This window comes from Verticillium dahliae, genomic scaffold (genome assembly GCF_000150675.1).
Source record: "Verticillium dahliae VdLs.17 supercont1.21 genomic scaffold, whole genome shotgun sequence".
NCBI lineage: Eukaryota > Fungi > Ascomycota > Sordariomycetes > Glomerellales > Plectosphaerellaceae > Verticillium > Verticillium dahliae.
The window spans coordinates 335226-359985 of NW_009276924.1; the positions used below are offsets into that span (position 1 = coordinate 335226).

The 24760-nt window shown below is 57.1% G+C and overlaps 11 protein-coding genes across 11 annotated transcripts in view; 4 read left to right on the plus strand and 7 right to left on the minus strand.

Moving 5' to 3' along the window:
* Positions 1-720: 720 nt before the first annotated feature.
* On the plus strand, positions 721-2146 carry VDAG_08605 (delta-aminolevulinic acid dehydratase; the record flags this gene model as incomplete). The annotated part of the gene is made up of 2 exons (XM_009652914.1): positions 721-1178; positions 1238-2146. The coding sequence occupies exons 1-2, from the start codon at positions 930-932 to the stop codon at positions 2144-2146; spliced, it is 1158 nt and encodes a 385-aa protein (XP_009651209.1). The 5' UTR covers positions 721-929.
* A 1820-nt stretch (positions 2147-3966) lies between these two features.
* On the plus strand, positions 3967-6838 carry VDAG_08606 (uncharacterized protein; the record flags this gene model as incomplete). The annotated part of the gene is made up of 2 exons (XM_009652915.1): positions 3967-4744; positions 4884-6838. 2 exons carry the CDS (start codon positions 3967-3969, stop codon positions 6836-6838), a joined length of 2733 nt encoding a protein of 910 aa, XP_009651210.1.
* Positions 6839-7255: 417 nt separating this feature from the next.
* Positions 7256-9988, minus strand: VDAG_08607 (vacuolar protein sorting-associated protein). Its single transcript, XM_009652916.1, has one exon. The coding sequence runs from the start codon at positions 9551-9553 to the stop codon at positions 7907-7909; it is 1647 nt and encodes a 548-aa protein (XP_009651211.1). The 5' UTR covers positions 9554-9988; the 3' UTR covers positions 7256-7906.
* Positions 9989-11407: 1419 nt separating this feature from the next.
* On the minus strand, positions 11408-12930 carry VDAG_08608 (uncharacterized protein; the record flags this gene model as incomplete). The annotated part of the gene is made up of 2 exons (XM_009652917.1): positions 11408-12562; positions 12673-12930. 2 exons carry the CDS (start codon positions 12928-12930, stop codon positions 11408-11410), a joined length of 1413 nt encoding a protein of 470 aa, XP_009651212.1.
* A 455-nt stretch (positions 12931-13385) lies between these two features.
* Positions 13386-14751, minus strand: VDAG_08609 (eukaryotic translation initiation factor 2 subunit beta). The gene is made up of 4 exons (XM_009652918.1): positions 14723-14751; positions 14485-14623; positions 13786-14430; positions 13386-13726 (listed from the first exon to the last, which is right to left on the minus strand). Exons 2-4 carry the CDS (start codon positions 14534-14536, stop codon positions 13557-13559), a joined length of 867 nt encoding a protein of 288 aa, XP_009651213.1. The 5' UTR covers positions 14537-14623; positions 14723-14751; the 3' UTR covers positions 13386-13556.
* Positions 14752-15653: 902 nt separating this feature from the next.
* VDAG_08610 (uncharacterized protein) lies at positions 15654-16054 on the plus strand (the record flags this gene model as incomplete). The annotated part of the gene is made up of 2 exons (XM_009652919.1): positions 15654-15879; positions 15951-16054. The coding sequence occupies 2 exons, from the start codon at positions 15654-15656 to the stop codon at positions 16052-16054; spliced, it is 330 nt and encodes a 109-aa protein (XP_009651214.1).
* Positions 16055-16783: 729 nt separating this feature from the next.
* VDAG_08611 (uncharacterized protein) lies at positions 16784-17293 on the minus strand (the record flags this gene model as incomplete). Its single annotated transcript, XM_009652920.1, has 1 exon — positions 16784-17293. The coding sequence occupies one exon, from the start codon at positions 17291-17293 to the stop codon at positions 16784-16786; it is 510 nt and encodes a 169-aa protein (XP_009651215.1).
* A 1594-nt stretch (positions 17294-18887) lies between these two features.
* Positions 18888-21352, minus strand: VDAG_08612 (uncharacterized protein; the record flags this gene model as incomplete). The annotated part of the gene is made up of 2 exons (XM_009652921.1): positions 18888-20951; positions 21011-21352. The coding sequence occupies 2 exons, from the start codon at positions 21350-21352 to the stop codon at positions 18888-18890; spliced, it is 2406 nt and encodes an 801-aa protein (XP_009651216.1).
* Positions 21353-22139: 787 nt separating this feature from the next.
* VDAG_08613 (uncharacterized protein) lies at positions 22140-23092 on the minus strand (the record flags this gene model as incomplete). Its single annotated transcript, XM_009652922.1, has 2 exons — positions 22140-22890; positions 22941-23092. 2 exons carry the CDS (start codon positions 23090-23092, stop codon positions 22140-22142), a joined length of 903 nt encoding a protein of 300 aa, XP_009651217.1.
* Positions 23093-23278: 186 nt separating this feature from the next.
* VDAG_08614 (uncharacterized protein) lies at positions 23279-24039 on the plus strand. The gene is made up of 2 exons (XM_009652923.1): positions 23279-23323; positions 23376-24039. Exons 1-2 carry the CDS (start codon positions 23308-23310, stop codon positions 23876-23878), a joined length of 519 nt encoding a protein of 172 aa, XP_009651218.1. The 5' UTR covers positions 23279-23307; the 3' UTR covers positions 23879-24039.
* A 231-nt stretch (positions 24040-24270) lies between these two features.
* VDAG_08615 (isocitrate lyase) overlaps positions 24271-24760 on the minus strand; it is an 821-nt gene continuing 331 nt past the window's right edge. The window contains exon 2 of the mRNA XM_009652924.1: positions 24271-24738. Coding sequence (XP_009651219.1) covers positions 24341-24738 — 398 coding nt within the window. The 3' untranslated portion in view covers positions 24271-24340. The remainder of the gene's footprint in view (positions 24739-24760) is intronic.

Genomic DNA, 24760 nt, shown 5'->3' on the forward strand with positions numbered 1-24760 from the left:
TGGAAGAGCGTCTGCCTGGCGCGTGAGTAGTCAAGGCCATGTCGGTTGCTCAAGATGTCTCATTGAAGTCTTGACCTGCCGACTTACGACCCCCAACTGAATGGCAGCATCTGCAAGACTGCCTGCTCAAATGATTGAAGAGAGTTGGATTTTCCCCAGGTAACTGGGTCCGTCCAAGCGAGCGTCGGTTCGTCAGATGCTATCTGGCGTGCGTCGTACGCAAAGCTGGGCGAGACTCCCAGCGCACTCAACAGCCAACAGTCTCCAGCATCAATTGCCTTCTGAACAGGCAAGCATGAGACGGGACAAGCGTCGAGCATGTTGAGTAGAGAGGTAAAGGGGGATTGTTCATATTGCTACTCATCGTAATCATCTTGTCCTTCAATCACATTGGCGCCCCGGCGAGACCGACCGACCGACGTTGGCCGAGGCCCCTTCTCTTAGTCATCCATGGCTCGAGGCCTCGAGCGTGGAAACGCTGAGTTCCGATTGTCATTTGCCGAAAGCTGATTGGCAGATGCCGACTTTTCAGCGATACTTGCCGAGTAGTGGGCCCTTGTGTCGTTCTGAGCCACATCATGCGACCTTGAAGGCCCCCGTGGCGGGAAAAGCTCGTGTGTGTCAGGTCGGCCAAGGCGATTCCGGACGACACCTTTTATCTGTTCCTCTGCTGCGCCATCACCACTTTCTTCCCCATCAGCAAACTCCTTTCCAGCCTTCACCGCGTCGCGCAGTCGCTGCTTGTTCGACCCTCAATTAATCGCCTGAGCCTTTCCTTTCTCCAATTGCTGTTGGTCGACGCAACAGCACCTATCACCTTGCCACTTTGTGCGACCCCGCCAAGACCAACACCGCTGTTCCGTCTTTGCCTCTTCCGCCACCTACTCCTCCAGCACGATCTTGACCGCCTCACGACCAGCAAACCCACCATGTCGTTTTCTAGCCTTGTTCAGGATCTCAGCCTCCGCGACTCGGGCATGCCTCGCCGTCCTGGGCCTCGCGGCACCGCTTCGGCTTCGACCATCGACGATGGCCGATCGCAGGTCTCGCGTGCCATGTCGTATGCCAGCACTGCGGCCACCAGCGTCAGCATCTCTGGCGACATCTCTAGCCAGCTCCATGGTGGCTACCACCATCCGCTCGCCAGGTCGTGGCAGGCAGAGAGGCAGTTGACCAAGGTCAGTCGTTTTCGCTCCAACAGTCACTCATTGCATTCTCTGACTTGTTTGCCTTCCAGTCTATGCTTATCTACCCCATTTTCATTTCCGACAACGATGACGACGAAACTCTAATCCCCTCTCTGCCAGGCCAGAGTCGCCGTGGCCTCAACAAGCTCGTGCCGTTCCTCGAGACATTGGTGCACAAGGGCTTGCGATCTGTCATGCTCTTTGGCGTCCCTCTGCGTCCGGGTACTAAGGACGCTCTTGGTACTGCCGCCGATGACCCATCAGGACCCGTCATCCGGACCATTCGTCTTATTCGCCAACGGTTCCCCCAGCTCTTCATCTGCACCGACGTCTGTCTTTGCGAATACACCTCACACGGCCACTGCGGCATTCTCCGCGATGATGGTACCCTGAACAACGCCCTGTCTGTTGACCGCATTTCAGATGTGGCTGTTGCCTATGCACGGGCTGGAGCGCACTGTGTTGCGCCCTCGGACATGAACGACGGGCGCATTCGCGCGATCAAGCTCAAGCTGATTGAAGAGGGCATCTCACACAACACGGTCCTCATGTCGTATGCGGCCAAGTTCTCCGGCTGCTTGTACGGACCTTTCCGCGACGCCGCTGGCTCGGTGCCGTCGTTCGGCGACCGCAAGTGCTACCAGCTTCCTCCCGGCGGTCGCGGCCTTGCTCGTCGCGCTATCACGCGTGACATCAACGAGGGCGCCGACATAATCATGGTCAAGCCGGCCAGCCAGTATCTTGACATCATCAGTGACGCAAAGGATCTGGGACGGGACCTCCCAGTGGCGGCGTACCAAGTCAGCGGCGAGTTTGCCATGATTCATGCAGGAGCCAAGGCGGGGGTCTTTGACCTCAAGACGATGGCCTTTGAGTCGACCGAAGGCATTCTTCGAGCGGGCGCGACCATCATCGTCAGCTACTTCACGCCTGACTTCCTTGACTGGCTCTCCAACTGAGCGGTGCCAATTGAATTGACGACGACACGGAAAATGGGAGCATATGCAATATTGAGATTCTGGCGTTTCAAGGGACGAACTACGTCGTGGCGTTATCATTATCAAGAAGGTAGATGGGAAGGTAGTCGAGTCCGAAAGTGACCACTCCGAATTGTGCAAATAACATGATATCATATCATGCCTCGACTGCCTCCTGCACCATGTGAGGACCTGATTGCATTTCATACAGCTGTAGAGGGAGGAAGCGCCCTGGTTTCAATGCAAGACACGTCACGAAGACGGCCGGCCGTCCATTCTCACGGTTTCATAAGTTTGCCTTCAAAGGGCGTGTGGATCGTCCCTCACACCTTCACGCTCTGGTTCGGGGGTTGTGGGTTCCACGTTGCCAACATGTGGGTAAGGTAGGTTGGTAGCTAAGGTAGTTAGCCCTGCCGGAGGTAACGCGGCGCAGGGCGGCCAAACGGGTTGTTTGTCCACCTGCCTCCCATTCGACTCGAGCCCCGGCAGCCTGATGTGAGGCGGCCAACAACAGCCTCACTGAGGGTCTCACTGAGGGTTGATCGATTCGAAGCAGTGCTCCTCCCTGTGTTGAATTGCGGAGGACTCGCCATCCAAGACATGGTTGACTGAGATGGAGGGTACATGTACAAGTAGAACTGGACCCTGCGGAGTGGAGGCAATGGAATGCATGTTTCAAGTTAACAGGTCACAAAGTCTCTTTCTGAGCAGTAACTCCTGCGGGCCCTGGGAAACAGCACCGAAAGGGTGGAGTGACAACTCTGATCAGTACAAGCAAGGGCCCCTGACGTCCCGCGGTAGGAGCAGGGGTGCGCGTCCCATATTGGCCAATGGACAACGCTCACTCGAGGCGGGCGACGCCTGCCGGCCTGGCACGACCCGCGGACCACTTAATTCAGACGCGTCGTTGGTGGAGGTGGGGTTGAAGGCGCCCAATCGTGTTCTCCCCTTCTGTCGTCCTTTCCCCAAGATGATGGTCGAGACGGCCGAAGCCTGGCGCTTCACAAACAACCAGGTTGCGCTCGTTGCCTGGCGTGAGGTGCTTGACGTGCTTGGGAGCTGCCTGAGAACGAGAAAGAGAGAAGAAGAAGAAAACAACGCCAGTTCTGCAGAGGCAATTGCCGTCACCCATGCTCTCCATCAGGTCGTCCTGCCCCGTTTGCACCCCCCCGTCCCTCGGCCTGGCCTTGTCCACCTGTCTTCTGTCTCGCCAGCCAGTGTACAGCGCCCCGCCATTGCATCCCACCATCATCCCGGCCGCCAGCCCAGCAGAGGCCGCCTCACTTCCAACCTCAATCCTTCGATCCCATCCAAACATTCATCCCTCAAACCGCCTAGCAGCAAATCTTTCCCATTGCCTCCGAAACCAGAGATCAGCCGCCTGCGTCCCGCCTCGATCACGCCCACATCTGCCACGCCTTATAGTCTGACCACCAACCCTCTCTGTTCCTTTGGAACTCCTTCCTTTGCGCCGACAGTGTGGGTACTCTTGCCAAAGGACCTCGTTCCCCTCGCGGATAGCGAACCAGACCTTGACTTCGACTCGGAGGCTCAGCTAACGATAACAGCTGCGATGTACTAGGTGAACCTCAGGCTTGTGCGTACCGGCGCGGCTGGCTTGAGCGTTTGGCTCCTCTACTGGCGACATTATATACCCAGCACGGCAGGATACCGACACACCGGCCGACCTTGGACCTAATATTGCTCGTTGCGATTCGTCCTGGCCCCTCCATTTCCATTTCATACCCTTCCGACACGACTGGATAGACCCTTCTTCCAGGACATGATCGCAGCCATCTCCGATGGCTGCCTCACAGCTCGACCTTCCCCTTCCCGGTGCCTCCTTCTTCGATCTTCACCATGATGGAACGACCACCCGCAGTCCTGTCTCGTTGCCCGATGGGGGCTGCAACTTTGTCGACCTGACGCCCGGTGCCAACGGGGCCAAGTGTGGATGTCGCCGCTTCTGGAGTCGCACTGTTTCCGGGAGAGGATTCGCAGATACCGTAGGATCGGACCACACGGCCTGGTGCATGTGCACTCACCACGCTTGTTACCATGACCACACCCGCGACGCAGAAGCCGCCACCCCCGTAATAGGATTCGTTCCCGGACAGGAGAATACAAAACCCAAGGGACATCGTGAGCCCCTAAGCCCCGTCGTTCAGGATGCTTCGTTCCGCCTGCCTTCTGGATTCTCTACTTCATTGGATCTTATGAATCTGGACGCCGCGATGCTGCTGCCTATGAGCAAGCCCGAGAATGCCAGGAACCCGTGCGCTGGAACCCCCAGCCAGCAGCTCGAATCTACACTACAGGATACGTTAAGTTGGGGCGAGTTTGTCCAGTCTCAGTCAGCCAACACGACCACACTGCCCCCGATCCCCCCTCAATGCCTTATGCCCTCTCAACCCAGTTCCACCACATCATCTAGCCAAGCTCGTTACTTGCGCCCTTTTGCCGGGAAAGGATTAAACACGCTCAGTGGTGTGCACCAGCCCGACCCTCGTTCTCTTCGCCAGGAAAAGCCGCAGGACCTGGAGCCCATGGACATTCAGCCCACAAAGATCTGGAATAGAAGTCGTTACCGCGGGTGCCGCATCTGCTGTTGGAAATAGTTCAGACACTCCGAAAGCTCGACGATCTCCTGTTCTTACGGTCCAGGCTCCCGCAGCAATATTTGGGTCACCTTCACGTGATACGTTTCGACACATGTCAGACACAGTCCAAGGACACGAGCAACGGCTCGATCGTTTGGAGAATGTTTCCTTCTCCGCGGGAGGTAATGACGAATGCCATGAAAAGCATGATGCCATGGATCTTCGCGTTACGGACCTAGAAGGCCGGGTAGAAGAGGTTGAAAAACTCATGAATGATAATACCAGCCACGGAACTGCCCGCCATCTCCGCCAACCTGCCGTCGATGAGTCAATGAGCAGCGCCGTCTCTGTTTCTACCAGCGCGACTGCTCGTATCTCCGACGCGAGCGAGGTTTACAACCACATACAGTCCCTTCAGTCTCAACTTCGGCACCTCCAGTCTTTTGTGCCATCTTGTATGCATGCCTGGGAAGTGGAGGTGGTGTTTCTCCCGTTCGCTCTCCGGCGCATTTGGCAAGAAAGGCACGACTTCAAGCTGGAACCAACATCTAGCATGGACGAATGGACTCAGCTCCCCAACACCAACAGTACTGCCAGGTCAGGTACCCAATCTCCATATCATGGAGATTGGGCGGCATCAAGACGGGACTATGACTGGCTGCTGGCCAAAGCCTGCGGCGCCCAGAGCCTCATTGATAGGCGCCTGAGGAGCAGAGGTTTGGTCAAAACCATGTCCGTCAAGGGTCCTGATGCTCGGAGCGTCGAAGCGGCCATCCAGGCTGCGTTTGGCCCCATCCTGCACCGTATGTCGACTTCTGCGTCCACATCTCGTCGGCGTAGCATCAACACCAAGATGGACAAGTTCATGGGTCTCCAACAACCCTGGGTGCCACTTCGGAAGATTCACAAAGACTCCCGTCTCCGTTTTCTCTCACCGGCTGAGATGGTCACACCAGCCTTGTGGGATGTTCCCTTTCTCAACTCGATCATCATGCGGGCTTCTGAGCGTAGGCTGTTCATAACACAGTCAGAGGCATACCTCCAGGATCTGCACATGCATGACCAGGGGTGGACTTGGCAGAGGCTCCGTGAACAGCCTCGTGTCTATCCCGAAAAAAGTGCCTCGCAGGATGTGCCAGAGGCCGATGCACACGAAGAATGTTGGGCCTTTACTGAGCAACTGGATGAACCCGTCAGTGCCCAATCATCGCTGGGCATGCGAGAATTAGCTACAGCGCAGCGTGCATCGACATCGCCCTCACAGCGCTATTTCCATATCGATCCATCCCTGCGGTCACCCAGCCCGTACGTCACTCGCGGACAGACTCCAAGGCACGAGGTCCACGTGACCCGACCAATTCACGCCCGCACAACATCGATGCCACCTGCAGGGTCAGCGCTCATTTCACCGTCCGGCATCAAGCGCCGGGTAGCATCCTCAGGGCAACAAAGAAAGGGAAGCGTGACGCCTCAGATGCAAGCTCGCCTTGAAGTTGTTGCTGTAGCATACAAAAGACAGCGAACGGGGTCCCCGAGTCGTCCTCACCATACTCCTCGCTGGACGTCTTCACCTAGCCCGGCACTGGCGATGTTTCCGACGGAACACGAACGGGTACAGCCAGCTCGAGGCGTCACACCTCTGTATTATGCCACTCCGTTCAGCAACGCGCCTCTAACAGAGTCGCGAATGCGAGGCAGCGGGGGTATGCCCGACGAAGACTCGGATGAGCATGGCGAAGCCGATTCTGGCAGCACCAACCTGAACGATGATGAGAGCATCTATCGAGCTGCTACTGGCGCTCGATTCACCATTGCCGAGGACAGTGACGTGCAACACCTTCGGCAGCTCCAACCAGAGGACGAGCCATGGCCCGGTATTGAAGACCAGGACCGTATCTCGGATGGAGAAAACATTGATCCGCTCTTTTCGCAAACAGCCGACGATGCGACTTCGGTAGCAAGCAGCCAACCTTCTGAGTACCCTAGCACCCAACGTGGATGGGGAGCGCAGGGCGCTGATGATGACGATGACATGGGTTTCCGAATTCATGAAGACGATGACAGGATGATGTGAAGACGCGGATATTTACGAATACTATACGATGGCAGGTTTGGGTGGTTGAGGATGGCACAGCGTGCTCGAGTTTGGGTTTCCATGTAGCACGGGATGATGCTTATATGTTGGATTCCTTTCGTTTTCTTTGGGAGCTCATGTAACATTCGTATCTCGCATGGCGTTGTGGTTTTGGATCAGCCTCGAGCGGGAGTCTGGTAGCCTAGTGGACTGGTAGGCCGGACGCAGAACGCGGCATGTGGAAAAGAGGTGGACGAGGCGGATTTAGAATTACATAATGCCATGCAGCGGCAGGCGAGCCGCGATCTCGGCTTCTTGTATAGATACCAAGACACTCTCAACATGACAGCGTTGAATTTTGGAATCGCTGAGTGAAACATCAACATGAACATGACATACGACATACGGCCAAGCTCTCATGCTGAACAGAAAAGAACAAATGTTGGATATTCGGTCTATGGCGGTCGGTATCAGAGTAGAAAGGAGGGGGTATCAGAGCCCGAGCTGAGCAACGAGCCATGCATCTGTGGTGTATGTACAAGCAATGGAGGAGAGACAAAACCAGGTTCAGAACCGAAGTAACCAAAAACGTATCAAAACTCCAAGTAGCGACACGAAACCCTTGTGTGTGTGCGTGTGTGTGTGAGAGAGAGAGAGAGATACCTGCGTCTGCCTGGTCCGAATTGGATCCCCCAAAAGAACCCAGCCAATTTGAAAACTAACTCCCTTAAAGCAAAGGCTGGTCGTGGCCGCGCCGTGCCGTGTCGACCTTGTGACAGTCTTTTCTACCGTGAAGGAGCGTACCCGATATATGCGTTTGTCATGTCTAGTGCGCCGGGCCGGATTGAAATCCGGCGTGTTTCGTGAATGAGTGTAACCTGGTTTTGTTTGCATGCGATGCAATGACCGTTGAAAGAGCGTGATTCGTGCAATTCGTGAGAGAGCGTGTTCGAGTGGTGGTGCAAGTCTATGGTCTCGCAAAAGAGAAAACAAGAATGAGAACAAAAAACAAGAAACAAGAAACATGAGGCAGAAAGCAAAGCCGTCAATTTGACAAAGCGACCGAAGCTAGTACCAGGTCTGGCCCGGCTTCAGTCTGTCGAGGATGCGGCAGCGGTTTGTGATGCAGAGCTTCTCGCGGCCAAGACGCTTGAATTTGGGACCCAGTGGCCCAGTCACATAGTGATACTGGCTGAAGAGGCGCCACTGGCGCAGGTCGGCGAGAGAGTAGACCTGGTCTCCCCATGGGCCTGCGTAGTGGAACCAGCTGGTCGGGGCTCCTGGATTCTCGGCGGTGGGCGTCAACGAAGAAGCGTTGGCATCCTTGCGGGAGAGCAGATATTCAACCTCGCCGTCAACGTCGGCATCGACATCGAGACCGTCATCGACATCGCGCTCATAGTCGTACCAATACGAATACGTATTCTTGGCGGGATCCCATAGCGGGCCGCGGTCGGTGACGTCCTTGAGCAGCTTGAAGGGAAGGATGTAGGGGTGGAAGCCGGGCTGAGCATACATGGCGTGGCTGCCTACAGCGGAGTAAAGGACAGGTCTGTCGCCCCGCTTCTCGACGGCGTTGTAGGTATACGCCTGGCCGCCCTCGTGCTCGGAGAAGAAGATGCCACGCGGGATGCCGTGCTCGAAGCGCATCATGCAGTGCTCCCAGTCGCCAACGTGGTTGCCGAAGCGAATGTTGGCGACGGTCTGTCCGAGGTTGTACGAGTAGAAGAAGAACCAGAAAGCGTCGACGATGCCGTCACCCTTGTCGACGAGGATCAAGACGGCTGGCGCTTTGGAGTAGCCGTCAGCGTGAGGCTTGTTGATGGGCGTGGGGTCAGCGGGCATGGGTTGCTGATCGCGGCGGACGAAGCCAGTCTTGCGATCCAGGACGGGCTTGCGGCCCTTGGGCGAGAACTGCTGTCCGAGGCGGCGAGGGTCGGAGATGCGGTTGACGGGATGGCCGCGCGAGACGTCGTACCAAGTCGTGTCCTGGCTGGGGTGATGCTGGCCGCCGGGCTGGTTAGAGGGGGCACCGTCGTCGACGTAGTCGTGATGGGGCTCCTCATTGTCATTTCTCCAGGTGTGAGGAATAGAAGAGTGGCTGTGGAGCCACTCGGGTCTCGATTCAACGTCAACGTCGGCGGTCAAGAAGACCTGTCCATCCATGCCGTTGAGTTCGTGCAGGTCATCCAACAGGGCGGTCCTGTTGAGTGCTTCGGTTTCGAGATAGGGAATCATGTGCTGAACGTGCTCGGCGATATCGGAGGGCCAGAAGTTCTCCTTAGAGTAGAGGTGAACGAGCGGCGCATACTTGAGGACGTAGTCGGGTGTCTGTTGGAGAACGTTGCCACGGTCGGCTAGCTGTCCTCTTGCTGTGCGGCCCGCAACCTCCCAACCGGCATGTCTTTCATTGTTGTCTCCGAGAGAGCGCAGCTCCAGGCGCTCGGCGAACAGCTCGCCATCGTCGGTGCTGTTGTTGTTCCAAGGCAGCAGTGCGGCGGGGTCCCAGGTCAGGTGGTGGATGCCGCATAGACTGAGCCAGCGACAGGCCTGGCGGTCGAGCCAGTAGCGACTGCTGCTGACCCATAGCTTGTCCTCGGCGGCCTTCTCCTTGTCGGTCTGCGCCGGGTTCAAGTAGCGAGGGAGGGTGCCGGCGATGAAGGACAGACAGAGGAAGCAGGCGACGAAAATGGAGAGACGGCGTACGTGGTACATGGTCGAGGGAGAGGCTGGGTCTCGGTGCCGGTCGACGGCAGCGAGAAACGACAAGATTGGCGAGAGCTATGCGTAGGGAGGATGGGAAGAAAGGCAAGGGCAAAGACAAAGCGTGGTGCAATGCGGCGTACGCTCAATGGGCTGTGTGGCCTCGGCGGGCGGGGGTCGGGGCGGCGGCAGTGATGGCGGCAGCGGAAGGTTCGGAAGCGGCAGTGGGCACTGGTGGAGGCATCGCCAGGGTAGTAGTGGTTGACTTGGACAGTGGCCCTGATCGCTGTTGAAGCTGCTGGACAGGGTCCGTTTCCGCAGCGTGCGATCAATGGGGTAGAAGAAAAGAAAGATGGCGTGGACGTTGGCCACAAGGCTGAAGCGAGGCGGGAAGGAGGAATGGAAAGGACTGGCGCTATACTAGTAGGTTTTTTTTAAATGGTTTGAGAGAGGACGGGTTGGGATGGGATCAGATGTAAGGCGAAGGGAGGGGACAGGATGCAGCAGAGGGGGGGGGGAGGATTGGGGGAAAGAGTGGGAAGGGGCCAGTCACACCTCGCACTTGCGTGTACTGGAAGCAGGGCGGAAGGTGCCATGCAGGGACACAGTCCATGTCAGCGAATCTGGTAGGTACTATGCCTCAGTCGTGGGGCCTCGGCGGCAACTTTCGACCCGATCGCTGGTATCGATACCTTGAAGTTCCCGCTTCCCCCGCTTTGAGGCTAGCACAAAGAGAACCCTGAAGAGGCACAGAGACAGGGTTCCCCGCTACCGGAGGCACGTCTCTCGACCGGTACCTAACGCTGGCGGTGGGTGGCAGCCCAGCTCGCCTAGGTGCCCTTCCTCCAGGGACCTGACTTGGCCCGTCGACACCGACACTAGGTACTTAGGTGCCCTAGGTACCTACCTTACCTAGGGAAGTAGGTAGGTAAGTACCGCCCACCGCCACGCAGTACAGCCGATCAGCAGGGACCAACCAAAAAGCCCACATGGTCCTGTCAGTCGGTCCATATGCCGCTTCCACTTCGGCAGGTGCTCGATCGTCTGGGTTTCGAGCTGCTTGAATGCCCCCTTCTTGCCAGTCACGGGCCGTCGTGCAGCCAAGGTACCCGGATCAGGCCAAGGACTGGAAAACTCCAACAGGACCCAACAGGAAATGCTGTGAAGCCTGCGTGACAGTTACCGGTGACCTGACTGGACCGTGGTAACATGCCCCGTGTCGCAAACATCTCGTCAGGTTGCGTGTTAGTCTCTGGCAGTGCGCGCCGTAGCCGCCCGCTCAGCCTTCTCACCAAGGAGTCAAGAGTCAGCTCTTGTTTCACCGACACAGACGGACGGCTGACTGTTGGTGACTTTGACGCATCAGTGGCGGTCCCCCCCTGCAGTACCTTGGAGGTCGTGTCAAGTGTCTTTTGGGCGTTGGCGTATGAGAATGTGCCAGTTGTTCACGCCGACAGAGACACGGTTCGTCGGCATGTCAGCCATCACCATACACAGTTCGTCCGAAGAGCATCGACCTGTCGAAGTATATACATTACTCAGCTCATCTTCATGACTCCAACTGTCTGTCAAAGAACACGCCGCTCTAGATCCCTTCAATTCATTGGATATCCATGGAAGCGGAGCGACTGCATTGTAGATAGTTCATATCAGGTAGCGGGTGTGTGACCATGGAGTCTGCGAATCTCGCAGCAAACCCCACCGAAAATACAGTCGTCTCGAAGCATTACCACGACCAACGCAGCCAAGTGGTGGTTGGAAGTCTACCTCTTCTCCCTTGTGAGGAGTTGACAAGAGCAGCCTGGCGTCCCAGCAGCTAGACCACACCTTGACCCCCCTTGACAGATACCGAGTCGATAGGCCGGGTCAGACGAACATGTCCTTCAGATCCGCCACTGTCACATTGTCCATCTCCCTCGCCCGCGCCGCTCTCTCTTCGCTGACCAGGAATTCGTGAGGCAGCCCGACCGCCTCGGCTACCTCCAGCTCCTGCCCGTTCATCATGCCCACCACAGCCTTTGCACACAGCGCCGCCCGCGGCATCCCATGCCCCGTATAACCTGCCGCCACCCAGAGCCCCGTGTCGCCGCCCAGCGCCTTCGGCACCTCCCCAACCCACGGCAGGAAGTCTCTCGAGTACCCCATGATACCCGTCCACTCGTAGGTCGCCGCAAGCTCCCCCTCCGCGATGCCCGTCGTTGCCCCGAGCGTCTGTCGTAGGTAGCTGGCGACGACGGGATCGAGCCAGTCATCCGCGCTGGCACCCACGCCGCGCGCCGTGCCCCTAGATCGCCCACCGCCGAGGATCAGCTCCTCTCGCCCTTTGGGCCTCTGCACGAGATAGTCGTCCTGGCTCGGCCCCTTCCGCGGCACCCCCATGAACACATAGCTGTGCTCGAGCGCCCTCTGCCCCGGCCCCGGCATGAGGGCCGCGACCTGCCCGCGCACCGGCACCAGCAGGTCCGAAAACGCCGGCACCAGCCGCGATGTGTGCCCGTTGCACGCCAGCAGCACCTTTCTCGCCGCGACCTGCCCCCTGGGCGTATGCACGATCCACCGGAGCGCGGTCTCGCCGCCGCCACCGTCGTTGTCGTCAGGCCCCTCGAGCCTCTGTAGGTGCGTCGCCGCCGTGCCCGTCTGCAGGTTGAACCCCGCGCCCTGGGCCAGCAGCCTCTCGAGCACCCAGCACACGAGCTTGTACGGCCACAGGCTCGCAGCGTCCGCCTGCACGACGGCGCCGACGGCGCCGTGGACCCCGAGTGCCGCCAGCTCGGCGGCCGAGCGCACGACGCGCGCCTTGGCAGCCAGGTCCGGGTGCGCCCTGCCGAGGTCGGCGATGCGCAGAGCGGCGGCGGCGAAGAGGTCGGGCGTGTAGAAGGCGTGGACACCGGGAAAGGAGACCCAGTCGCAGGGGACGTCGTGCTCGGCCACGAGGTCGCGCAGGAAGGCGTACGTGTTGAGCTCGAAGCGCGCCACGGCCGTACTGAGGCCGTAGACGCTTGGCTGGCAGTGCCCACCATTCTGTCGGGGCGCGTTAACTTGCAAGTTCCTCTGCCACCGCTTTCGCACATGCACACACGCACACACGCAGTCGTGGTCGTGCGTATGCCGCTGAAGGAGGGATGACTCACTCTGCCTGTGGCACCCCAGCATGCTTCCCTCGCCTCGAGCATCAGCACGTCTGATGCCGCATTGGCCTCTTTGAGAAAATGCGCGGCGAATGCTCCTGTGATGCCGCTGCCGATAATGACGACATCGGCCGTGGCGGGGAGCTCAGCCGTCGTCCGGTGGCCCAGGAGCTTCTCTGAGGGTTCGCGATGCCAGTATGATGCCGTGCTCCTCTCTGACGGCAGGTCTGCCTGGCCGTCTCGCAGAGTGGCGCCAGTCATGATGGCTTGCCGCCTGTCGCCTGTGTCTCTTTTGTGAAGCGGCAAGTCAGAGATGCAGCTCTGCTGGGTGGATGATATCCGTATGCTGGTAGCGAGCTTCGTGTGCGTCTGAAAGGTGAGTCACTGTATTCTGGAATGTCGAGGATGCTAAGATTCTCTTCCAATGAGGCAGAAGGCATGATTCGAATGATATCGCAGTCGGGCAGGTGATCTGGGTGGTGAGTGCATCAAGCTATCAGCAGAGACGCCTGACTGGAGCTGCTTGGTGCCCCTCATTCGGAGATCGACCGGCCAATCGAGTGGCCACGCACCAAAATCGACGTCGCACGACTTCACACCTCGACGTGAATTGCTGGCTGGCAATGGTAGTCAATTGGCTGATACGCACAACCTCGCAAGCCTCGCAGCAGCAGGCGGGGAAACTCGGCTGGATCCATCACGGGCACAGATCGTCAAGCATAAGGTCATGTCTGTATTTTTGTGATCGCCGCGAAGCGAGAACACCCCAGTTCCTCAGTCATGTTGCGTCCCAATCTACGGAGAAACGGTAGCATGTACATGAAAAACTGCACGCCAACACCGCGAGGACCGCAAGCAAACTTGAAACAACGTCCAAAGCCGGGCGCTTAACCCTGCATCTTCTTTCTCTTGCCGATCTGGGCTGAGAAACCCGTCTTGATGGCCGTGACAGTTCTCCGGGAACCGCAGTTGTTGCAGTTGACGAAGTAGAGACGGTTCTCACCCTTGTTGAGCTCCGTGTTAGGGGACTTGCATGTCTTGCAGGTGACGTACTCGACTGTGGAGTGGTTAGCACTGCCATGGTCACGCAGAATGGGAGACGGGGGGCCGACTGACTGATGTACTTTCGCAGAACGTTCTCGATCTGCTTCTGCTGGAAGCGACCCTTGATGACAAGGCGTCGGCTACCGTCGACGGAGCCGCTGGTACCCAGTTCGGAGAACAGGTACTGGGTAACGTGCTCGTCCGTCCTCTTCATGCGCTTCGCAATCTCGGCAATGTTGGCGAAGATGGTCTTCTTGTTGCCTTCACGCACGCACTGGGGGGGCGGGATCTTGTAGCTCTTGGTGCCGCTCAGAGCGTGGTCGGGGTTCTTCTGCGACAGCTGGTGGAAGAACCTGTCGAGGAGCAGGGTGTAGCTCAGGGGCTTGTTCTCGTCGTGCTGCCAGATGCCGGTGCCGGCCTCCATGTCGCCCTCGTCGGCGGCCTCCTCGGGTGCAGCCTCGGCCTCGGCCTCGTCCTTGAGCTCGAGAGCCTTGAGCTTGGCGGCAAAGTCGTCCTCCTCGCCCTCCTTGGGCACCTTCTTCTTCTTCTTCTTCTTCATGGACAGGTCGAGTCCACCATCCTCGGCGGCGGCGTCGCCGGCCTCGTCGTCCTCCTTGACGACCTTCTTCTTCTTCTTCTTCTTCATGGTAAGGTCCAGGCCACCATCGGCGGCGGGGGCGTCGTCGCCTGCGGGGGCGGCATCATCGACAGCGGCGGCTTCAGAGAGGGGATCAGTAAAGGCTTCAAGGGCGGCGGCAAGCGGCGGCGTACGAGGCGTGTGCGACTGAGCCGAGTCCTTGGTTTCATCGGGAGAGTTGACCATGGTGACGGAGCCGTCGGCGTCAACAACAACTTCCTCGCTGGAAAAGGCGACCGATTTTCGCTGCTTGCGGTCGGGGAGTGCGGTTTCCTACAGAAAAGGGGGAGGAGCAGTCAGTACGGTGGCGCTCGGAGAACCGGTGGATGACGATGGAAATAAAAACTTCGACGTCGAAGGAAAATAATATACAGGTCAGGGAGTCGCGTTCCAGACGGGGTTCTTGTCGCTCGGTTTGGTCGTGGGTAAGGAAATGGTGGGGGGGAGGGAGGACGAAGAGGGGCGAAATTGGTGGTCGAGGCTGCACCAGCTGGAGAGGGCTAAACTTACCTCCATGATTGTGGTTGAGTTCGGCGAAAACGGATGTACCCTCTCGCCTGTCGTGTCGTGCAGGGTATATGGACCTATTGGGGCTGTCCTGGGGCGGAATCCAGTCCTGGAAATGCGGGCGTGGATGTGTGTGGTTGAAAGGTGTCGATCGATTGTGGTTGAAGAGGCCGATGGTAAGGAGGAGATGCGCCAGTTGGGATTTCTTTCTAGCTGGACAAACGAGATGGATTTCTAGAAGTGACGTTTGGCAAAACTATGGGCACTTTGATGCGGGCGGGCAGTGATCGCTTCGGTCCTTGCACCAGTATTGACTCCTGCTCAGAGGGGTAAGGGGCGCGCCACGGATTGGCCGTGACCAGGTGCCAGCGTCCGTTTAGAGTGGTTCTCGCCGTCGTCAGACGCAAAACTGCCCTGTGAGTCAGAGATCTCACGTGATACAGAGTGCAAATCGTTGGACTTGGCAGCCAATAGGAGTTGATCAAGGTTGGGACTGGGTGGGGTCGCCAGGGCACGTTCCCCGGCTCCTCATCCGGGCCGGATCGGCCTCTTGTTGGGTCAGTGCAGGCCAGTCTCGCGAGTGGGATGCGAATGAAGCTCCCCTTCGTCTGCCAAGCTCCCCCCAAGGCCATGCCACTTCTGCTGGCCGCTCCAACTTCTTAGCCTCGGGTTCTTGTGCCATCGAAACAGCAGCGATTCCCTTCTAGCATTGTCTTTCTTCACCCTCGCGACAGAGCTCGACAGAGCTCAACGATCAACTGCTGAACACGCCGGGTTCCTACCGCCACAAAGCGCCATGGCGTCCGCCGACTCTTTCATCATCCACGACGACAACTTCGCCTCGACCGACAATGACGAGCTCGATTCCCTGCCATCCATCTCCAGCAGCGTGATTGACTCCGAGGCCGACTCCGAGGCGCAGGCCGAGTGGGAGCGAAGCTTGGAGCAGATGCAGCTGATGCTGACCATGATCATTGTTCCCTTTGTCGGCAAATACTTTGGCAGGAAGTTTGCCTTCTGGAGTACGATAGGCCCCCTCCATCTCTTCCCTTCAATGATCTTGGAAGACTTGAGACTAACCAGTATCCTACAGGTTGGGGTCGCTACATGGAATGGATGCACAACGTCGAGATTAGGTGGACGAACAAGGCCAAGTTCAAGGCCGTGGGAGTGGCAGAGGCGGCGGCAACGCTGTGAACAGGGCGGCAGTTATCGTTTCGATGACGACTCAACTCTTGATGCATGGTCGATCGTCGATCGGGGTGCAGTCTATGGCCACGGGTCGCGTGTGTGCAAAAAAAGTACAAATATTGGCGTTGGGAGTTTTGGGAGGGGAAACGCATAGAACGACAGCCAGGGCGTCGCGTAGCTTTCCACATGATAAAATAAGGTCGATACAATCAGCATATCAAGCATATGGGGAAAGCGCATGGATCGGCGAACAATCGGCGAACAGTGGTATTGACTTCGACTTGTGAGCCGTGCATGGTGTAATCACTCGCTGCGTGTTGACGAAGTGCCTGCAGTTGGCACTGTCGATGCGGCAACATCACTCTCAAAGGCTTTTCCAAATCAAGCAACGACATCAATTAGGAGGAACTATTAAGTTGTCGTCCGCAAAGCCATTGCGAAGACGGGATCGATGTCACAGAATGATTCCGCCCTGTTGCGTTTCACGCCATAATTCATAACCCTGGTACCGCCTCTTTGTATACACATCCTGAACGCCCGCCCAATACTGAGCGTTCCTGTCGCGAAGGACAAGAACGCCATTCCCAGTAGTTGCAAAAGAGCACAGCGTCAACTCACGCAGCCAGTGCATAATGTTGGGCGCACGTGTGCTTGTTGTTATTGTGCTCATTGCCGTGGTGGTGGCTCATGTTGACAGTGACGATCACAGTCTCATGCCGGCCGAGCTGGGGGCGCTTACACGCCAACCTGGGCCATGTTGGGCCTTCCGCCTCGGCGCACGGAGCCGCCGCCGCGACGGAACTCCCGGACAGAGAAGAACATGCCGACAGCGAAGCAGGCAAACAGGAACCACATGAAGACGATGCTCGCCTGGATGGTGCGGCATCGTTTGACGACGTCGGCGGCGCCGTAGGCAATCCAGCTGCTGCCGCGACCGCGCCAGTTGCTGCAGTTGACGGCGCGGAGGCGGGCTGAGAGGACAATGGCGGCAATAAGAGTGAAGAGGGTGGCCAGGCCGTCGAGGGCGAGCACAGCGACGGGGATGGCGATGGAGTCGATAAAGGCCGTCAGGAGGCCGTAGAGAGCGGCGATCCACGACAGGACAATGACGAACATGGAGAAGTTGATGGCGGCCATGTGGCCATTTTGGTTGAGGTCAATAACATTGCCGATGAGGGCTGTGAGGAGGAGGATCCAGAGTAGCTGCAGGGCACGAATGCCGCTCTTTGCGAGGCCTTCCAACATGATGGCGGTTGTTTAGAATGCTGTGGGTGCGAAATGTGGGAAGGAGGATGAAGCAGGCAAAGTTGTTGATTTTCGGCAATGGCAGAGGAACAAGCTGGAGAGAGTAAGGTTGGATGATTGGGAAAGGCACAGGTTAGACGATCATGAGAGGTGCGTTGGGAGAGCAACAGTTCTTTAATACGGAGCGACTGGCCACGGTCTGCGCCCACGTCTGCGCCGGCAGGTTACGTCTGCCATGTCTGAAAAGTCGTTGGGCGCCGGAAAGGCAAGGGACAAGGTCAGTCGATGACCGATGACCCGTCAGATCAGGCCAGCAGCCTAGGCCACTACCACGGCGACCACCACACCACTTCTTCCCCCTTCCTCCATCCAGTACAGTGACGAGCCTGTGGATCGGCAGTTGCGGAAGCCATGACCTCATGTGCATTGGTACTTGCAGCAGCCCGCCAGCGTACGTACCCATGTCATCATCGTTCAGGGAAGAAAGCCCCGACACGCCAGGAGGGACCCTCTTTTCAGCTCCCTCGCCAACCACAATGAAAGCGGCCACCACTGACTGATGGCTGCTGCCAGTCAGTCTCTTTGAGAGGGGTTCTCTGCTTCCTTTGGGAAGCCACCCTACCAAGCCTCCCGAGCCTCGGCCAGTGGCACTCCCCCAAAGCACACTACCTTGGGTTGGTAGGGGACCCATCGCCATAGCAATAGCACGCCCTCCGGCACCTCGGGAACAGCATCCCCCAATCAATCCTTACCAGCGATCCCTACGCGAAACACATCACTGCCGCCCCTGCAGGGCCCTGCGGGTTTGCCCTATGGCCTGCGAACCTCACACGACCTGCATCGTTCTTCGATGCCCATGCTGTTTGGGAAACCGTCTGGGGAAGCGCTGTTCAACAACCAAGCTTTGAGAATAAGAGAACTTGGGGGGCGCAGTGCTAGAATCCGGATGCATTTCTCGCCAGTGTCATCTGGCCACGCTTGGCATGGTCTCGAAGCTCCGGTGGCTTGGATGCTCTGGTCATGCTCTACCTGCCTGCCCTAGCTGCTTGGACGGAGAGACAGACAGCTGTGGCCATGGCCTGGGATCTTGTCTCGGATGGATCGGTCCTCTTCAAAAGCTCTCTGCTATCACACATAACGTGCGTGCCTCAGGTATGACAGCATTGAAAAAATGGTCGCTGTGTGGACTGTCCAATACCGCGTGCGGTAGAGGGCCCGAGTAGCGCGACGGCTGTTCAGTAGCTCCAACACTGATGACGCAAATCAGCTCAGTGCTGTGTTCGGCTGCTGGCTGCGCCAAAGTGCCCAAGGGCCCCATAGGGCCGAACGAGTCATGCTGGTAAATCGAGCATTACGGACCTCTGATATATGACGTCTTTGCTCCGTTACACGCTACTCGGCATCTTCACAATCAGACTATAGTCCTGACCCTGCATTGAAGCGAACGCCTACTCTTGGACTACTCTAGGGAGAAAATGGGACGAGGCGGCTCTATGAACAATTAATCGTTTCCCCAATAGCATAACGCTGCAGTGGCCCAGGACGGATACCCCTCAGAAGCTCCTAATGTGCTCCCTTATCAGTTTCAGCTACTTCACCGGTTCAGACTCAATAAGCCCTCTATGTACTTCCGTGTGTCCACACCGATCCCCGACGCCAGGCGGCCAGCGCCCTCGCCCCAGCTGCTACCAGTCTCAGCAAATGTGCCGCTGAATCCTCTAGAGCTGGCGTGGTCACTTGCTCGCCGGATCAAGAAGATCTCTTTATCTACCCTTGGCTCTGGTGCAGGGGACTTCTTAATGAGTCGATCGGCGCTGGACTCGCTCGCTGCAGGGTCTTCTGTACTGGGGCTGGCCTCGTCGATGATGGCCTCTTCAGAAGTTTGAGCTTCTTCCTGAGATTGGGCTGAGCCACTCCGGTCCAATATCCGCTGCCAAACCACCCACCATCCGCGGTTTGTCTTACACGTCCGCTCGAGCTCGGTAACGTTACGACGTGTGAGGGCGTACATGTTCAGTAGTTGCATATGTGTATTGATCGCCTCAACACGTGACCATGCATCTGTGCTCTCTGAAGGTAGCTGGCTCGGGTCCGGTATGTTTGGCAGTGTTGAGTGGACGGTCAAGGCTGTCGGGTCCCAAATGACATCGTAAATGCTCGTGCCAGCAGCGCCGACGGACGGCCGTTCGGGGCGATATTTTGTTGACGCCAGAAGCGGCTTTTGCAGAGGGACCAGTTGTCGGTGCAGGTTCCGATAGAATGACTCCCACGAAAGGGAGTCTGTTCGAAGCTCAAACAAGAATGTGTAGATGAATGGTTTGTTGACATAGACCACGATTCGCATCTTCTTCGTTTTGTTCTGGCTGTGTGTCGTAAAGGTTGATGCAGAGGACGCAGGAACACCAGGGATCGGGGTTATCTCGTTGACGAGACTTCCGATGTTCTTTACAACCTGACTTTCGGAGAGATCTCGCTCTGCCTTCTCGAGTTCCACATGAACGGTCCGGAGCATTGTTCGAGCGTTGCTATCCTCTCTATCCGCATCGCCATGCTCACCTGAATCGTCGCCTTCACTAGCACTGCTCTCCTCGACATCTCCCAGAAGACCGATGAGGTAGTGGCCAGTGGTGTTGGCTACCTTCTTCGGCGCAGGGGCCTGAGCGCTGACGGCGGACTCGCCTTCAAGCTTGTCCGCGTCTTGGGCAAACTGCTCGTCAGACTTGCCGATAGACCAGTAAGTTCCATAGCCGAGTTTCATATAAGTCATGAATCTGTCTAGATGCCCGTCCGCATCTTTTGATCCATCCGTGGGGCTCTCATCGGATGGTGTGGGAACGTCAGGTGTCCTAGCCTCCGCAACTGTGCCAATGGTCTGGCCTCGTCGGTCAGCCAGCGTCTGGCTTGATATGGAGCCCTTTGAATCTGCAGAACCAATCGAAGGGCGAAGGGGGGTCCCCTTGGAAGACTTGGCAGTCTCCTTATCCCCCTTGGTAGCCTTCCCTCGCCGAGCTCGGCGCAATGAAGTTGGGCTATCGTGGACGCCGTAAGCGTTCGAGCCCCACGTGTAGAGATCCTCCATCCAGCAAGTCACGTCCCTTAAAGACTTCCGGGAGAGGCCACCCACTCCCAGAAAGATGGCTCCGTCATCGGGTCCGGGCTCTCGACCAGTGCCGAGCCATGGAGCGGTCGATCCATCGGGAGATTCAAGGTCCGTCACGTTGGAGCCGAATCTCGAGATAATCAGATCCTGAAGGCCTTCGATCCTGCCAACCAGGCCTTCAAGTACGTCTCGCTCTCCACTCCCGCGCTCCTCCTCACCGACGCCGATGCCGAGCTCGCTCGATGCAGCAATATTGATGCTTCCCAAAAGGCTGCGAGTCGGGTTACCCTGTAGCATGACATTCCAGGTTGACAGGAACCAGTCCCAGTAGCGAGTCAGAATACTGACGAATTTGGGTCGCCCAGTGCGCACAAACAGCGAGCTCAGAGAGAAGCCGTGGTGCAAGAGGAACGTGGAGTGCGCACGGAGCAGATCCTGTAACAGCAACGTAGCCGGCTTGATCTCTTTTGATGAGTACTCGGCCACCTCCTCGACGGGCTCACCAGTTTTGCCGGTTGGGAGCTTTGGCGGCAGAGGAATCTTGGTAAGTTCAATCGACTGTGATCAAGTTAGACACCAATGTTCCAGACAGGCCGCGTGGTCGTGATCCAGCTTACAACAAGAGCCCACCAACCAGACTCGATTTCGTGAAGGACGACGCGTGACTTTTCAGTGTCAATGGTGTCGACGGGCTGGCCCCCCGAAAAACTCTTGCCAAAGTCCACCATGCCTTGGGCAAGGCCAATCTGTCGGAGGCGTTCATTGCGCTCTTCCTGGGAGACATTCTCAGTTGGTCTACCCTGCCCGCGGGAGCGGTGACGGCGTTTGTGGCGTTGTGTGGTGACTGATGCGTAATAAACGATCTGGTCGTCAATAGTCTCATCGGTGATGCCGAGTGAGGGGTTGAAGATGGCGAGGAAGCCCAGCTGCGCGGGAACGATACCGCCTGGGGATGCCATGTTGTGCGGCCGACGTCTGTCGGTGTCTCAGTGACTCTGGTACCCAACCCGTCTTCTCGTCCAGACAGCTCTCCTCGAAACTCGTGTGGGGCACTCGAGAGTGAGGCTCCTCCAACCAGCTACCCACTCTTTGCAAGGTGACCTGCTGCCCGGACGTGGCGGAGGTGTTTCGGTTGGGGCCCTGCCTGCTGCAATCGACGGGCGGGGGAGGTATTTGTAGAGGAGTCTCCGTTGAACAGAAGATGGTGCGTTGATGGGCGCAGGATGGCAATGCGCTACACGACATGCACGAGGGTGGTTGTTCAGCTTGCGATCCCTGGCAGATCTAGGCCGGCCTGGTGTGTCCCATCCTGCTGGCGAGCGGCGCGGCCCTCCGTGATGTGCTCTAGCCGCCAGAGAGGAGGTAGGTAATTAGACAAGGTACTGGGGCTTCAGCGATCGAGATCAGTTCCCGGGGCCTCGGTGAAGCTGACTAAGGCGCTCTCTGCCTCTGCAATAGAAACATCAGTCTGGCCAGTGCATACAGGGATCCCACGACCTCCTTCCTGCATACCACCTGTTGCATGCATCAACATTCTCACAATTGTGTTCCGTCATCCTTCTGGGATAGGTACTTAGGGTAAGGTAGAGACAGCTCATCACGACCTTGCAGGTTCACACCATCGATCTCTGGCCTGAACCCCTCACCATGAGCATGCATGAATCTGTACAACATTACATCTGGTCAAATGAAGGACATCTTGATTCGCCTCGTCAAGTCTTCTGAACCCCTGCCACAAGGTAATCACTACATCGTTGCAGAGGCTGCACAACTCTCAAGAGCATCTTCCTGCCTCCACTCATCTCGGCCACATGGTGCGCTGCGGTTCCCTCCCAAACACCACCCGACAGCATCAGCATACTCACTACCAGCCTCTTCAATGACCTCGCGCTGCCAGTCTCGCGCCGCCAGAACGTCGTATCCCGTCCTCTCCATGTCGCTGCTGCCTACTGGCCACATCTTCCTGCAGGACTGCTCCTCAAGGACATCGCCGAAGCAAAGCTCCAAGAGGATGATTCCTAACTGATCTAACGACCGGCTGAGCTCCAGGCTGGCAGCATGCACGCCTTCTACACCTTTGGCACGCGAACCGATGAAATGCTGGCTCACGTGAGGCTGATCCAACTGTAGTACATCTCGCTGTTCTGGCTCTCGAAAGAACACTATGTCGTCCTTTTTCAATGACACCGGCCACCACTGTGTTTCGAGAAGTTGTACAAACGATGAGGCCAAATTTAAAGACAGGACATATCGCTGGCGCCGATTCGGTCGAGTCGGCACCTCACTCTGAAGGATCTGCGTTAGCGTCACTGACGTGATGTCCTGCCTCTTTTGATGGCGAGCTGTGAAAACAAAATATCGGCAGTTCTCGTCTGCCAGAAAGCCACGGCACGACTCGCCATCTGCGTCTAGCGAGGCACAAAGACTAGAGATTGGCCCCTTTTCTAATCCGTCGACTGCTGTGTCTTGTGGTATCAGAACCATAGAGGGAGTTGCCCTGAGCTCCATCAGTATCACGTCTTATGGGATCAGTCCGGTCCGGCCTACCTTGAGGACTTGACATCTTCAATTCGTGGCGTTGAACGCATCGCTGACTTTGCAGGTTGGTCTTGTCTGTGGTTCGGCTCGCTCATAACCAGGCTCTCCAGGTCTTCAGCAGCTCGATCGAGGGCAGTCGACTGCTCAGCATCTTCAGACATTATGGCCTTGCGCGTGGCCCATTGAGACAGCTCCGTTGCCTCGAACCAAAAATTGAATTCCGAGTTCTTCCCTGTCCGGTGCTGAAGTTGCAGGTTTGCGCAGTGTTGTTGGGAACAATAACAGTTCCAGGCGTCTGCGAGCAAATGAAACACCCTGGCAGCCTTCATCCAGAATTGGCATACCGCGTTGTCATCGATCCTCGACTTGAACTCTGATGCCTGTTGCACAAGGTGCGCATCTTTGTCACTGGAGTCCATGAGCTTCTCGAGCTTATCGTTGTAGGCTTGGAGCTCCGCAAACAGTTGAGTTCGAACACTCTCGCTATTGCTGAACTTGAATCTGTAGGACTGGAAGGCGCAGTCCAAGATACAGCCATACGTACACTGGCATCCGAAATCGACCGGAAGAAAATATCCGCCATCAAAAAAATCCTAGACTCCGGCGCCGACCCGAACCTGGCGGACAAGTTTGGTTGTACTGCTCTACATTGGATGCTGCGCTTGTTCTGGCGGCCGAAAAGCCGCAGCGCGCAACGGCCATCGAGCACACACGAGCAGTTACGATCCCCGATATACACCTTTGAACTGTTGGAAATGGATGTCAACAAATCGCCTTTTACGCACGGAGGCAACGTCAAATCGCGCAACTTTCCATGTGGGTTACCGCTTGCTGCTGCAGTCAGACGAGGTTTCGTAGAGGGAACCAAAGTACTGATGGGGTCGATATCGACCACTGCGACGATCTTAGGCAAACACCTCTTACTATTGCAGTTGAACGCAATCTAGTGGAGGTTGCCAAGCTACTCATTGATGCTGGGGCCGATATCAACTACTGCAGCGATATAGGCAGTCCACCTCTTGCTATTGCAGTTGAACGCAACCGAATGGAGGTTGCTGAGCTGTTCATTGGTGCCGGGGCCGATATGAACCACCGAGACAAATTTTGGAAAAAAAAAAATTAAAAATTTACTGTGGCAGCTGAACTCAATCGAGTGGAGGTTGCCAAGCTGCTCATTAATGCTGGGGCCGAAGTCGGCAAAATCAAATTGAGCGAGGTGGACGACGAGATGAGGAAAGTTTTAGTCGGGGAGACCTGACCGAAAGGCAACCATGGACTTGCACATATGGTCGACTCGTTTCAAGTCAGATGATAGCTCACGTACGATCAATTACAGTCAGTCTAAATCGGATAGTATTGCAAAGGTACAACGTAAAAGAAAAAACATCACATCATGTCGTCCCGCTACATCATACCACTCTACTGCTATACATGCATGCAAAGACCCCTTTAGTGGAACTGGTCCTCTGTGACGCCCTTGCCCATGGCGGCGGTGCTGCTGATGCCGCCGCTGACCATCTTGAGCAGCTCGTCGACGTAGCTGGCGCCGCTCCACTTTTGGTGCTTGACGACGTCGACGCCGCCCTCCATCTCGGGCTCCTGGACGAGCTCGCCGTAGGCGCGCATGCCCTGCTGGCTGTAGGCGCGGGCAAACTTGTCGCTGATGAGGGCCGTCGTGTGCAGGCCCGCGAGCGTGATGAACTGCCAGCAGTAGCCCAGGGACGCGAGGCGGCGGATGTACGTCTCCTGCTCGTCGCGGGGCATGGCCGTCTTCCAGTTGAAGGACGGGGAGAGGTTGTAGGCGAGCCTGTGGTTGTTAGCATCTGCCT